Here is a 14,178-nt window from a genome sequence, read left to right as displayed (position 1 = left end):
TATATAGTGTCAGGGATAGATCTATTTAATCATTTAGACACATCTTTGAAGCTGAATTCTATTTAATTTTTGATTTTGTAATTTTATCGCAAAGCAATTTAGAGAAATCCCAGAGTTTTTCTGATACTTCCATATCTAATGAAACTGGTGAAGATATATCTATTGCGCATTGAGAATAGTATCCTCCTGGAGTCAATTTTTCATCAGGCACTGTACAGCAGTAAAGTGTCGTTTGGGCACCTGAAAATGAAGTTTTTGAAAAAAGCTTCATTAATGGGTAAAATAAAACAAATGCAATACTTTTTTCACGGATATATCTCCCTAAGTCTGTATTTACACATCCTGGATGCAAAGAAACAGCAGATAAGCCAACTGAACCAAATCTTTTTTGTAATTCTCTCGTGAAATAAATATTACAAAGCTTACTAATACCGTAGAATCTCGTTCTGTTATAGTTTTTCTCATCAATATTCTCAATCTCTGAAATATTAAATCCAAAGGGCACAGCTAAGTGAGCAATACTTGAAACATTTATTATCCTACATTTTCCTTTTTGAAGCAGGGGCATGAGATTCATTGTTAAGTAATAGTGCCCAAGGTAATTGGTCATAAATTGCTTTTCAACTTCGTTTATTAGCTGAAATGGTGGTGCCATAATGCCTGCATTGTTAATCAATATGTCGATTTTGTTCACTATTGATAAAATTCTTCTTGAACATAATTCAACACTTTGTAGAGATGATAAGTCGCACTCGATTGAATGGACTCTATTAGGTGGCAACCCAATAGAAGAGAGCTGGTTTTTGACATTTTCCATAGCAATTATATCACGACAGCACATAATCAACTCTGATACTCCCCATGATGCCAACTGTTTGACTGTTTCAAGACCAATACCTCTTGTACAACCAGTGATGACAACAGTCTTACCTTTCATTATCCTTGCATCCTTCAGTATTTTTTTTGGCAAACACTTTCCGAACGAAATCAGTCTGCAAATACTTAGCAAAACAGAAGTATAAACTAAAGCAAAGATTCCGTTTAATGTATAAGGCAGATTGTGAAATTCTAACAACTTTAAGTAATAAAGGGCTAGAGGTAATATTATACCAATAGCAAATACTAGCATCGAGATAAAGGCCGGCTCAAAGAGCACAGAGCTCAGAATAACGTACATTAACATTCCCTTAGGCGCATTCATCACTACAGATAATGTTTAACTTTAAAAATACATGCCTGCAGTCCTTCCCCCCTCCCTCCAACTTATACAGAAGGGAAGACTAAATCTATTAAAATTATACAAATTAAATTAGATGAAATGTAACAACTATTACCTTAAAACTTCAACTGCCCTAATTACAATACGTTTGGAGGTTATTCGATAGTCTCTTTTTCTATCAAATGGCCTATTTCGAATACAAACATTTTTTATAATTTTTTTGCTAAGAGATTCCCGCCGTCTCTTTTTGGTGCCAAATTTTTAAATTGGCTGTCTTTAACGGACGTCTCGCAAACCAATCTTTGGGAATTTATTTAAATCCAAGCTAAAGATTTATTTGTCTTAAATAACTTTTGCTTGTGGTTAAATTGATTGAACAGGCACAGGGCTCTGACAGTCTCCACAAGTATCAATAATTGTTAAATTGTAAAACATAAAGTATGCCATCTCCTGAAAAAGCAGCAAAGAAGAAGCAGTACTTCGAACGCTTGTCGGAATATGCCACATCTTACCCAAGAATTTTAGTGGCGAATGCAGACCATGTCGGTTCTAAGCAAATGGCAGATATCCGTCTGGCATTGAGAGGCAAGGCAGCAGTTTTAATGGGAAAAAATACCATGATAAGAACTGCCTTAAAGCAAATGCTTGGTTCTCACCCCGAATTGGAGAAGCTCATTGAACTGGTTCGCTTGAATGTTGGCTTAATTTTCTGTATTGATGAGCCATCTGAAGTAAGGAGAATTATAGAAGAATACAGAGTACCAGCACCTGCACGTCAGGGTGTAATTGCACCATGTAATGTTGTTGTTCCAGCTGGAGCTACTGGACTGGATCCATCACAAACTTCGTTTTTCCAAGCTCTCGGGATAGCTACAAAAATTGTAAAGGGTCAAGTCGAGATCCAATCTGATGTTAATTTAATAGACGAGGGGAAGAAGGTTACGGCTTCGCAGGCAGTTTTGTTGCAGAAACTTAACATCAAGCCATTCTCTTATGGACTTAAAGTTAACAACATCTATGACCATGGTAATGTTTACAGTTCATCTGTGCTTGATATTACTTCGGAAGACTTAATTTCCAGAGTTGCTGAGGCTACCAAATATGTTGCTGCATTCTCAAAAGAAACAGCTATACCAACTCAACCTTCCGCACGCGATGGCGTTATTTCTGCATTTAGAAACTGTGTTGCACTTGGTTTGGATGTTGATTTTGACTTCCCGGAAATGCAAGCCATTAAAACTGCATTGGCAAACCCCTCTACTTTCGTTTCTACCTCTACAGCTGCTGACAATACATCTGCTGTTACTGCATCTGCTCAAATAGAGGAAGAGGAAGAAGAAGAGGGTGACTTAGGTTTTTCATTATTTGACTGATCTGGTTTAGGAGCTAGTATCTAATTTGTCAATCTGTAAGCTTATTTTTACTATAGTCTTCTTAAGGATTATTCCTAGTTCATACTCTCTTTGGATAATTTGTGGTCTCGAATATATCGGATAATAAATAACCATCTATATTAAGGACGGCATTTGGCAAAGTTAAGATTGAGTGCTTTGCAGTAAATGGTGGAAAATTGTTTACAATATTATTTTCTAAACGCTATAATTTTACTTTTATACATAAGCAATATCTCAGAAGTTCCCATTAAATTATTGTTTCAAATATTTACTTTCGTCTGTTTTCTTAAGGATATTTTAAATATGCAACTTTAGTAACCTCTATTAATTCGAAAAAAATTTCATCTTGATTAAAAAAAATATTTTGAGAAAATGCTCGAATTAAACAAGTTTCGTGGTATTCGTAAAGTATAACAATAGATAGAGGGATAAATTAAGTTCCTATTTTTGAAATAATTGACAATTCAGAAAGATAGGATAATAGTAATAATCTTGATGTAGGAAATAAGCTTTATAAAAAATTTTAAGTATATAGTCTCGAAAATAAGATATTTCGCAGTAGAGTCAAATGAAATCAGAACAAAGATTTTAAATTTTTGCAGCCATTACCAAAACATAGAATTTTTTAAAATTTTTTAACAGTATTTTAATGAACTGTATCAAAAGATTTGCTAGAGAATGATTAGATTTAAACTTATTTCACTGTTTCGTAGGTTTGCAACACGATTATAACATTGAAAAAGTGGAAAACTTCAACTATCTTTGTATTAGCTATAAATGCAAATTAACTGCAGGTTAGCAAAACTAAATATTGCGGATAGTTAATCAACGCGAAATGGATTTAAATTAAAAATTTAGACTTTCATTTACAGGAGTTAAAATAGTAAATTTGATTTAAAAATTGAATATTTTGCAGTAATTAAGATTTGTGTGTATTATTTGCAAAGTAATTCTTGTATAGAGATATTATATTAGAAACAATTGCCTCTTCAATAGGGTCCGACATTTTTTTAATCTCAGTTTTTGAATTCGGAGTGAGAATTATTACGCTATCTCTTCGATCCTGCAACAAATTTGCACAAATTGCGTTAGCATCACAAATCTTAAGTAGATTATCTGATTTTTTAAATAAAATTTCAAATTCAGTTTCAAGTTTAAATAAAACAAGAAAGCAATAAGGTAATTTGTTTCGAATACATCGGGCATATTTCGGTGTTGAATATAACTCTAATGTAATGCTGGGAGTTTTTGATCCATTTTCCAAATCTAAAGATGCATCAGAGCTAGCTGATATTTTGTTTTTCGGTAACAGATTCTCTGGAATATAAAAATCTGAAACAGCAGCTGCTAAAAAGAATATAAAACTATCCGGAAATTTTGCACAGTGAGAAATAATATAGTCCATGCCATTAAAGTATTCATGGACAGAACCAAATTCCATTAGAAACATTCTATCCGAATATTTTATTAGATTTTGTGATGCTTCTATAACTTTCTTAAATTGCTCATTTATTAACAAGTTATAATTATCTTCATTTGAACTAATAATGTTATTTGCCATTGCCATTAGCATATCATATTTTGATGGGCAATCTATTGTAAACGGTATATGACTTCCTTTTCTATGAAAAAATACCACGCTAAATCCTGATTTTAGGAAGTATTCGGCTGAATATGCACCTCTTGTACCTGTGCTGAAGTTATCTATATATCTTACCATGTTCCTTTCCAAAGGAACATAAGTTCCACCACTTGTAATAATTACAATGTTCCTATTGTAAACTTTTATTTCTCTTGAAATAAATTCCGTTAAATTTAGGTGGTTGAGTCTTAGTTTGCTCGATTCCATTGTTTGAATAATTGCTTTCCTTTCTAACAGGCTTATTTATTAATAAAAATAGTTTTCATAATATAGATATGCAATTAATGTATGCATATTTTATTTCTTAAAATTTAAATTTTTTTCAGTATTTTGCATTTAATTGATGAGGGCCGAACATCACTGCGCTCTAATGAATTTTAACTAGAACAATATAAGTAAAGAGCTGACAAAATTAAAAATACCTTAAATTAACTCATTTTTTAAAAAAATCACACATTGATAGATTAAAAATGTAACATTTTTAAATTTTAAGATGCCATCAAATCAGGAACTTGACCAAATATGCTGTATTTCAACTTGGCATAAGGAAGCAAATACTATAAGTTTGTATAATGACGAAATGTGCGACTCAAAAGTTGTATTCCCTTGGAACACAGGAAACAGAGTTCCTATTGGTAATGTAAATTGTTCTGATCCAGTGTTTGACTGCAATGAGACAATTAATAGTGGGCCAATTGGAAGACAAAAGCTGAAGACTTTTTTAGAGGCAAGCATTCAATCTAGCCAAATTTACAACCTCAGTATGCCAAGCATTTCTCGAATTCTTTCAGATTGGAGAAAGGAAAATGAAATTAAAAACAGTTTTGTTATGGAACTGGTTGATTTCACGAAATTATGTGGAATTAAAAAAAATATAACATATAGAGATTTATTTGAGTTGCTCTCGAAAATATTCATCTCAAAATTAAAAAATAAAAAAATTATCGATGATTCTACGTATAAGAAGTTTGATAACTTAGCTTTAAAGTGCGTCAAAATGATTAATATTCCTCATTTAGTTGAATCAGTAATCACACTTTTAACTAAATTTAACCGATTATCTGATAAAGTTATCAAAGAAATTACTACACCAGATCTTTATTTATTTCCAAGATTTCTTTCTTTTTATAAGTTAGCTCCGATTAAATTACGTCAGCAAATGTGGCTTAGAAGGCCAAGATGGTTTGTATATGAAATTATTCCACTTATTATTCTTTTTACAAAAATTTTCTCAAGTGTAGATTGTTATTCAATTTTGAATGTTTCAAATTCAATCAACTTAACTGGTCAAAACTCCTCTTTTGATGCTATTAGAGAATTTCTAAGATTTGTGCAAATTGATTCAAAAAGCAATACTGGATTAGATTTGAGAAGTGAAGTTGATAGTTTTTTTTATGAATATATCAAGAGGAGTAGATGCTGCGACTTGCATGATAGAAAGTTTTGTCAACAATCCAATTCAATTGACTCTATTTATTCTTTTGTTTCAAGAATCCAATCTCTTTATGTTTCATGTGTTGAAATTGAACACGACAACATTGAGCACCTCGGAGAGTCTTGCAAGTGTCTGGCATTTAATTTCATGGACTCTAGAGATTTCTATACAAGATTTATTCAACTTCAGAAAGATGAATGGCTACTACCTGAAAACTCTGTAAACGCACCAATTAGGACAAATATTTGTTCCATAACTCATAATATATCTAGTAAATCTAAAATTAACAACGCACCAAACCATTCGTTCTTAAACTCAAACTCATCAATAAACAACAGACCAATAAACACTAATTTAAGTGATAATCCGGTAATTAATTCTTCGTGCTGCAGTATGACTATTTGTGGAGACATATTAAGGCTAGGTAGAATAGTTGCATATATTTCTTATTGTATTGGAAACTACAGAGAACTATATATTTACTTTGTAAATACGTTAAGACAGCTTTATATTGATTCTCTGTTTCATAATATTGGCACCCAAGCCATACAGACAGATTCAATTACATGCGTTAGCCAAACTCCCATAACTTGCAGCAATACAAACAATTCAATTGAAAAATCAAGTTCTATAAGTTCAAATGTTCATATTCCATCACAACATAAGCTGATTTTTCAAAATAATAAAACCGAAAAAATTTTAGAGAACCAGTTAACTAGTTCTATATTAGAGAAGGATTCTAATGCTGGAGAATTTCATAAAAATGTTTCCACAAATATTGAATATAAGCAGGAAAACAACTTTTTTCTTGGTGATAAAAGGCAAAAAATTGGTAAATTTAGCGAACAAAAATTGAATAACTTCTCAGGGGAGCCCTACTTATCTTCATTGAGGATTTTTGTTGCACTAAGAATATTCCACTTTAATAACAAAATGAATAGGAGCGAAGAAGAAGAGAAAAAATCAATAGAAAATGAGAAATCGAGTGCGATATATAATAGTGAATTTAACTCAGACAAATCCAATCAAACGGAATTATCAAACTTTGAGGCACTAAGTCCATTGGCAATATCTGAATGCGATGCAATCGCTTGGCCCTGTATACATATAGTTGGTAATATATTGAGGGATGGCTTTTCATCAAATAAAAGTCAAGAGTCTTTGGTTAATATATCTTCAACATTGATAATTAAGTCAAAAGATGACCTATCTGACATATCTTTTATATTCTCAGAACCCCACTTTTTGTTTATTTGTTCGGAGTTTATTCTTGAAACATCAATTCTAACTATGTTTCACTCATCAATGGATGCAATGCTAGTTCTAAATCCTCAAAGACGAAAAATCCCTATTGCTCTCATATCGCTAGGGTTAAATTCTCCTTTTTTATCATTTAACAACAAAAATTCACTTCTTAGAAATTCTGCGTTTCTAACAAATTCTATTAATACAAATTGTATTCCAGGGATAGCCAATACGAGCAATATCAATAATCAATTAGTTGGAAGCTCTACATCGAAATCAATTTCACCATTTAGAAAAATAGTTTCAAATGATTTAAGTTCACAAGACAATATTTCATCAATTATTTCAAGAAAAAGATATAGAAAAAATATCAATGATGTGGTTACTTTACAGAATAACATTATAGACAATAATCAAATCAACTTTGCAATTAGATTTGATACTTTGTTGAATTTATTAACAACATTTAATCTTAACAATTCTCAAAATAATGAAAGCTATCGAACGATCGATTCAAACGATTATTCATATTCTTCAAATTTTGTACAACCAATAGATTTAAAAGATAAAACAAAAAGTGATGCATCTTTCCAGCAAACAACTTATTGCCATACCACATCAGCAATTCATAGTAACATACTTAAACTTCACAACACAGTTTTTTCCACATTCCTCCCTTTAATCGACAGATATCTAGAGCTTTCAATATCATCTCAAAAATCGAATTTTAATCTTCAAAATAGTGAATGTGAAAAGAAAAAATCTACAAGAAATGAATTACTGAAATCAATAAGAAACGAATTAATTGGTTATATTAATTCAATTTCTGCATTTAAATACCAAAACTATTCTGATATATTAACTTTGAAGTTTGTTAGAATTGTTTCAACTTCTTTGTTTTTTACAGGGGTAAAGCCGATAATTAAACAGGAAAGTTTTTCTGTTAACCCACTTATGCATTACAATATTAATGGGCTATCATATTACCATTCGCATCACAACCAAGTTAAAAAAAATACAAATATCTCTTTAAATAACCAACTAATAACTCCTTCACTTCCTTCATGTATTAATTTGTCAATACGGTTATTGGAAGCATCTTTTTCTTCTGATTGGATTAATAAAATATTTCTCAAGTCTATTTTTGGACTTCTATATACATATCCAAGGGTATATAATAGGTTTGATAATCAAAGCACGAAAGGCGAGGCAGAAATATTTACAGAGATGGTTAATTGCATTAACGACAAAAATTCTTTGTTTGCATCCATTCCTAATGATATTATTCATGGTTTGTTATTGAGAGTAGTTTTGCCAAGCATCAAAGACCCATGTATTTCAAGTACTGAAATAAATACCATACACGAAATTATTAATGATGCTGAAATTTGTTCGATAGTTGATACAAAAACAAAAAAACTCTTTATTGAAAGGTTTTGGCTCCATAGCCCCTTTCATTTTAATATAAATATTTTAAACGAGAGTGAAGATCAAAATGAGTTAAAAAATTCCAAAAAAGTTCAAATTAAAGATTTATTTCAATTCATTCAAAACAAAGTTTGCGCAAATGGAGGTAACTTTTATTTAACTATAGAAGCACCATTCAAAACAATGCTCTGGGAACATCACTTCATTCATTCTAATGATTGTTATTTATTGTTTCAAAAGTGGCTTCTGTACTTCGTTAATATATGCAAAAACCATGATAGAGATAACCAATATTATAATAAATTATTATCAATAAGTAAACTAATTCAAAAAATAATAAAGACTGGCAACTGCTAAGATTTATCATTTAAAAAGGAATTAATTGACCTTTATTAGTGATTAGTATATCGAATAACTACGTAGGAATTGCTCCACCCTTTGAAATGTACAAAACTAATTGATCGTCGACTCTCATCTGAAGTGGGCTATACCTATCATGCTGAAGCCCTTTTCTTTTCAATGCAGAAATAATTGCATATTCTTTTGGTACAACAGATATATCAACTCCAAAGTGTTCTTTGGAGTTAGCTAAACTTCCTGAAGAAATGGCTTTATACGTAATTTTACATGTGATTATGTCGGTTCCTGCATATTCTAGTGAAGTTGCCTTAAATTGTGGTAGTAAATTCGGAATATTAAAACATTCAGTAATCTCCCCATCTTCACTATTATAAAACCTCCAATCTGTCCCAGAAGTGTATATATCTTCAATTTCACACTTTTCAAGACTAGTTTTTTCAAATTGTAACGGCAGAAAGTGAATTGATTCAATATCAACAATCCCAAATGAATTACTCAAATTTATGGCAATTTCAATACGATCTCCAACATTAACATTTGATGTAGTAGTTGTTTGAGCGACTGAAAATTCTTCGCAATGGCATCTAGACAAATCCTTATGTGCCCATTGTATTCTTTTAGTACCCATTTTATTAGTCACAAATTTGTAGCAAGAAATAAATGGAGTATTCGAAATTTGAGAATACAAATTAGAAGGCTTGTTAATTAATGGTTGAACTATCGGAACAAGTGAGTTCTTCTGAAAAAAGTTCTCTTTTTTTAAACCATCTTTTATCCGAGAAGCATTTTTGTATTTGAAGTTGTAAGTTAAGCAAGAAGTTTTGTTTACACAATTTTTTAATACTTTAGCATAAAAAACTCTATCTATACGCACGCTCCCGCCAACAGTTAGAACAGGTTGTATGGTAATATTTGCATGCTCTAAATCGAGATATTCTCTGTAAGTTTCTTTGAACTGATTGTCAATAGATTTACAGTAGTATTCATTGATAAATTCTGATATTGTGAGTAGCCAATGTGGACAAACTAAGAAGCAAGAGAGCAAAGTCTCATCCAAAATATAAGGTAAAAATAAATCGATAATTCCAGGACTTAAAAATGGCTTGTGATTATTCTTATTACCAAATATAACAAATTGTTTACTTGTAACGCGAATACTTTTTGGAAAATTTACCGTATTACTCCCAAAAGTCGAAGCTAAATTTTGCGCATCAGAAATATCAATTTTAAACTTTGAAATTTCAGAACTTTCAATTGATTCTTTTCTTTCAAACTCGAATGCACTTTCACAATTCAAGTTACCTTCCGTTCCTTCAATAGTATGAATTCCAAAGCAATAACTGTTAGATTCAATAATATTCACCTCTCGTTGAGCTTTCTTTTCCGTGAGATCCATTGTTTCAAAGACATAGCTCGGTTCGTATAAAGTTTTTTCATTCCCATGATTCGAGCCCATTTCTTTTTTCTCCACTTTGGAAAAGAAATAAATAATTCCATTTGTCTTCAAAATTCTTTCCGAGATATCAAAAAGTACATTAGATATAGAATTTTCAATTTTAGAGCTAGATATACATTGTAGAGAATCTGTTCTGGATGATAAACCACTATTTAAATTCGAATTAGAATATGGCTTTTCCAGTGGTAATGAGTTTGAATGATTCGTTAATAATACCAGCTGTTCCTCATTATCAAAATTCAATGTGTTACCCATGTCTCATATATTTACATTACTATTATAATCGTTGAATAAATTTCATGAGGAGTTGAAGAATCTATTATCTTTGCATTCTTATAATTTCATAAACGAAGGCAAAATAGCAGTTTCTGAGAGCGGCAAGTGTGGGGGTGAAAAAATGAAAACTGCTCTCCATATATATATATATATATATATATATATATATATATGTACTCCCAATTAAGCTAGATTAATGTTTCGATTGAATGGACTAATAGACAGTCAATTTAGTTCGTATTTATTGTTATTTTATAGGAGATATTGTATTTTGGTTCCTGGGGAACAGTGGTTAAGCTTTAAAATAGATCAGATAAATCAATTAGATTAAATCCTCAAGCAGAAAATTTTTCATTGCCAAAATTACTACTTTTTCAATGATTGAATAAAACCAAAATATTTTTAAAATTTTTTTATACCGCTGGAATTGTAATTAACAATAAACACCAAGTTGCAGAAATTTACAATTATAAATATAATTTAGTAATTATTGCTAAAAAGAGTGATTATGAATGGCTCTAATGATTTTAAACTTGAAAAGAATGGGAGCAATAATGCTAGCCCAATTGACGCCAAACAAGAATTTAGCCAGAGAGCGGAAGATCAAAAAAAAATAATTGAAGAGCAGAGAAGAGGCGCATTGAGAGCAATATTAGAAAATAGTGCGATAGAAAGATTGAATAGAATTGCATTGGTTAAACCCGACAAAGTTTTGCAAATTGAAGATTATATATTACGTACCGCAAGAAACCATGGATATTCTCCTTTTAGAAAAATGCAAGAGAATGAGCTTGTAAATATGATTTCAATGATGAACGAAACAACTGAGAAAAGTAGCTCAAAAATAAAGATCTATAGAAGGGGAATTTTCGATGACGATGATTATGAATTTTAATCCTGATATTAAGTTTCCATTTCTGCTCTAAAAAGTTATATTTCTAATAATTAACTGAAAGGTCATTTTCTCTTTTGAGTATTAGAAATACCGCTAAACAAAGCATGTGCCTCTCTTTGCTTACTCAAAAAGTTTTGAACATTTTTTTTTGATTGAATTTGTATATTCTTAGGGTTATCATTTGACTTAGATGACAGTTCTTTTTCTCTAGTCTGCAATTTTTCCTGCTTTCCAAAACCCTCTGGACTCCATTTTTTTGCATTATAGCTTTTAGTATTGAACGGATCTGTAATGATTTGATTGACACTGAAGACATGATTAGATTTTACTATTGTTTTTGTTTCATTTAAATCTTGAGTTTTTTTATTGTTTGTTTCAGTGAAGGAATTAGCCAACTTTCGAGTTTCCTGATTTCTAATTTGTTTAGAATTATTACTTGGGTCAACTTCACACTCCAAATTAGTTGTAAGATCTAAGAAAACTTCAGTAAAACCAAGCTCTTTTATCGTTTCCATTTCAATAATTCGCAACTCTTGTTTCAAATTAATGTTTTCTGTGGAGAAATAAGGATTTTTACAGCTTTGTTTATTCAAATACTTTTCTGAGTATCTATATTCAGAAACAAGCTGATCTAGAAATGAAAGTTTTCTATCTACATAAATTTCTTCACAAGAGGCATCAAAAGGTAGAATGTAACTCAGTAACTCTACGTATTCATTTTCCAGATTGTTATTTAATTTAGAATTCATCTGATTACTTAATTGAATTATTGAAATAAACTCTTTGGTCCTTTGATTAATTATATTAAGTGGATTGTAAAAAGAATCTTTAAAAATTTGATTGTAAATTTCGTTCATTTTTTCTAGAAAAAAAACGAATTTCTCATTCAGCTCATTTTCAACACCAGAATTGTTTTTTGAAAGACTTAAATTTTTGGAAAACATAATTGTATATGAATAGCATTTTAATAGTGCTGTAATAATCATTGAAATAGTTTCTGATTTCGTGTTAATTCTCATAAAAGATGTGCTATTTACAAATGATTTATTTGAACGTCCAATATCATTTTGACAAACATGAATATTGATTTTTAGTTTTTGGAAAACATTGTATAGAAGGGCTGTAGCTTCATATATAATTCTCAACGTGTTTGTTTCATAATAATAATTATTTGCTGTGCATGATCCATATTCACCTATAACCCAAATTCCCAAATTATACAATATTTCTGGTAATACTTCTACCTTTTCATTAAGTAATTTTAAAAACAAAGTTGATGCATGAACTCTAAATTCATGATCTGAAGTATCATTGCCAGTCGGACCTTCTGCAATTATCTGTGCAATATTATTGACTTTATCCTTCCCAACAAATTCTCCTGATAATTCAAATAGGCTAACCATCGTATTCAAGTACCAGCTATAGCTCGGAGCAAACTTTTCACTTAATAGGAGTATATTTTTTACCAACTCTTCGCAGAAATGAATGTCTGTTGAGATCTTCAAATTATTTATGAGCTTAGATATTACAACTTGTATATTTTGAGTATTTGACATATTACATAGTAATTCAAGCGTGCATCTACGAATAACTTCGTCTTTATCTTCAAGACAATCAACTACAACAATTTGGTATGGAATTGCATAAGAAGGATCTATTACAGCAATTTTTGAAAGGCACTTGATACCTATGTATTTGAGATAATTTAAATCAGAATTTAAAAATCTAGAAATTATTTCCTCAACTTGATCCAGTAATTCATTCTTTGGATGAATGGATGAGATAGTACATATGCACGATTCAAGTATTGCGTATGAAATATTAGCTGTATTACTTGTATTTCTAGTATTTATAGGACATATCATTGATTTTCCATTATAAGATGGCAAAGAGATTGAATATTCAACTTTCTTTATTATGCTGTATAATATTTCATATATCTGATAAATGTTTTTTTCAAAAGAGGCAACTTTCGAAAGAGTTTGCAGAATGTTAATTTGAGTCCACGGCGCAGAAATAAAATAATAGTCGTATTCTTTGGGGATATTATTTTCTAAAATTTGTTTCATTATTGCTATCAAATGAGGTATCAGTGAAATGCATAGCTTTGGATTATATGAACTAATTTTATCTACCAAATACAATACTGAATTCTTCACAGAAATGTCCGAATCGCATAGCCCCTTCATCAAAATATCGGTGTTCTCCTCAAATATTGTTGGTTTTATTTCCAATGCGCAGAGTAAAGCTAAATATGCTTTTCGCCTGATTGCGGGTGTTTGGTGAGATAACAATATTAATAGTGAGTTTTCTATGGAAGAAAATATTTCAGAATTTAATAAATAGGGTAAGCTTGATAGTGCTGATGCCACATCAAGCTGATTTCTACTATTAAGATCTCTTTGTAGAGTATTGATTAGCAGAACCAAAAGTTCATGCTTTTTATTTAAAAATATAGAACATGCCAGATATCCGATCCTTTTTACGAAAGCATTTTTATCATTTGTCATTTTAATGGCATGAATGTAAGCAAAAGAAGCATCATGCCCCAACATTTCAATATATACAGCTCTTATCATATATTCACGTAGCTTATTAGATGATAAAGAGTTTTGGGTCAATTTGATCTTCAACACAGATGATTCATTAAATATGATATTATCTTCCTCATGCTTAGAGCGACACTCTCCTATTGACTTAACAAGATCAAATAACTGACGAGATGAAAATGAGTCAACGTATTGCATTTTAATCTTTATATGAATTTTATAAATGCTCTGTCATCAATTTATAGTTTTATAATTAGATATGAGGAATACTTCAAATTA

At 30.6% G+C, this 14,178-nt stretch overlaps 7 protein-coding genes across 7 annotated transcripts; 3 read left to right on the top strand and 4 right to left on the bottom strand.

Annotated features, from left to right (window-relative positions):
- Positions 1 to 58: 58 nt before the first annotated feature.
- On the bottom strand, positions 59 to 1,201 carry ELE39_001646 (retinol dehydrogenase family; the record flags this gene model as incomplete). Its single annotated transcript, XM_067344685.1, has 1 exon — positions 59 to 1,201. One exon carries the CDS (start codon positions 1,199 to 1,201, stop codon positions 59 to 61), a length of 1,143 nt encoding a protein of 380 aa, XP_067201861.1.
- A 458-nt stretch (positions 1,202 to 1,659) lies between these two features.
- On the top strand, positions 1,660 to 2,592 carry ELE39_001645 (60S acidic ribosomal P0; the record flags this gene model as incomplete). The annotated part of the gene is made up of 1 exon (XM_067344684.1): positions 1,660 to 2,592. The coding sequence occupies one exon, from the start codon at positions 1,660 to 1,662 to the stop codon at positions 2,590 to 2,592; it is 933 nt and encodes a 310-aa protein (XP_067201860.1).
- A 940-nt stretch (positions 2,593 to 3,532) lies between these two features.
- ELE39_001644 (phosphopantothenoylcysteine synthetase) lies at positions 3,533 to 4,462 on the bottom strand (the record flags this gene model as incomplete). Its single annotated transcript, XM_067344683.1, has 1 exon — positions 3,533 to 4,462. The coding sequence occupies one exon, from the start codon at positions 4,460 to 4,462 to the stop codon at positions 3,533 to 3,535; it is 930 nt and encodes a 309-aa protein (XP_067201859.1).
- A 286-nt stretch (positions 4,463 to 4,748) lies between these two features.
- Positions 4,749 to 8,720, top strand: ELE39_001643 (uncharacterized protein; the record flags this gene model as incomplete). Its single annotated transcript, XM_067344682.1, has 1 exon — positions 4,749 to 8,720. One exon carries the CDS (start codon positions 4,749 to 4,751, stop codon positions 8,718 to 8,720), a length of 3,972 nt encoding a protein of 1,323 aa, XP_067201858.1.
- A 58-nt stretch (positions 8,721 to 8,778) lies between these two features.
- On the bottom strand, positions 8,779 to 10,434 carry ELE39_001642 (uncharacterized protein; the record flags this gene model as incomplete). The annotated part of the gene is made up of 1 exon (XM_067344681.1): positions 8,779 to 10,434. One exon carries the CDS (start codon positions 10,432 to 10,434, stop codon positions 8,779 to 8,781), a length of 1,656 nt encoding a protein of 551 aa, XP_067201857.1.
- A 529-nt stretch (positions 10,435 to 10,963) lies between these two features.
- ELE39_001641 (programmed cell death 5) lies at positions 10,964 to 11,350 on the top strand (the record flags this gene model as incomplete). The annotated part of the gene is made up of 1 exon (XM_067344680.1): positions 10,964 to 11,350. The coding sequence occupies one exon, from the start codon at positions 10,964 to 10,966 to the stop codon at positions 11,348 to 11,350; it is 387 nt and encodes a 128-aa protein (XP_067201856.1).
- A 62-nt stretch (positions 11,351 to 11,412) lies between these two features.
- ELE39_001640 (adaptin family) lies at positions 11,413 to 14,097 on the bottom strand (the record flags this gene model as incomplete). Its single annotated transcript, XM_067344679.1, has 1 exon — positions 11,413 to 14,097. One exon carries the CDS (start codon positions 14,095 to 14,097, stop codon positions 11,413 to 11,415), a length of 2,685 nt encoding a protein of 894 aa, XP_067201855.1.
- Between the last annotated feature and the right edge of the window lie 81 nt (positions 14,098 to 14,178).

The sequence above is a fragment of the Cryptosporidium sp. chipmunk genotype I genome (genome assembly GCF_004936735.1).
Source record: "Cryptosporidium sp. chipmunk genotype I strain 37763 chromosome Unknown contig_19, whole genome shotgun sequence".
Classification (NCBI taxonomy): Eukaryota; Apicomplexa; class Conoidasida; order Eucoccidiorida; family Cryptosporidiidae; genus Cryptosporidium; species Cryptosporidium sp. chipmunk genotype I.
This window is presented reverse-complemented; position numbering and strand designations above follow the sequence as displayed.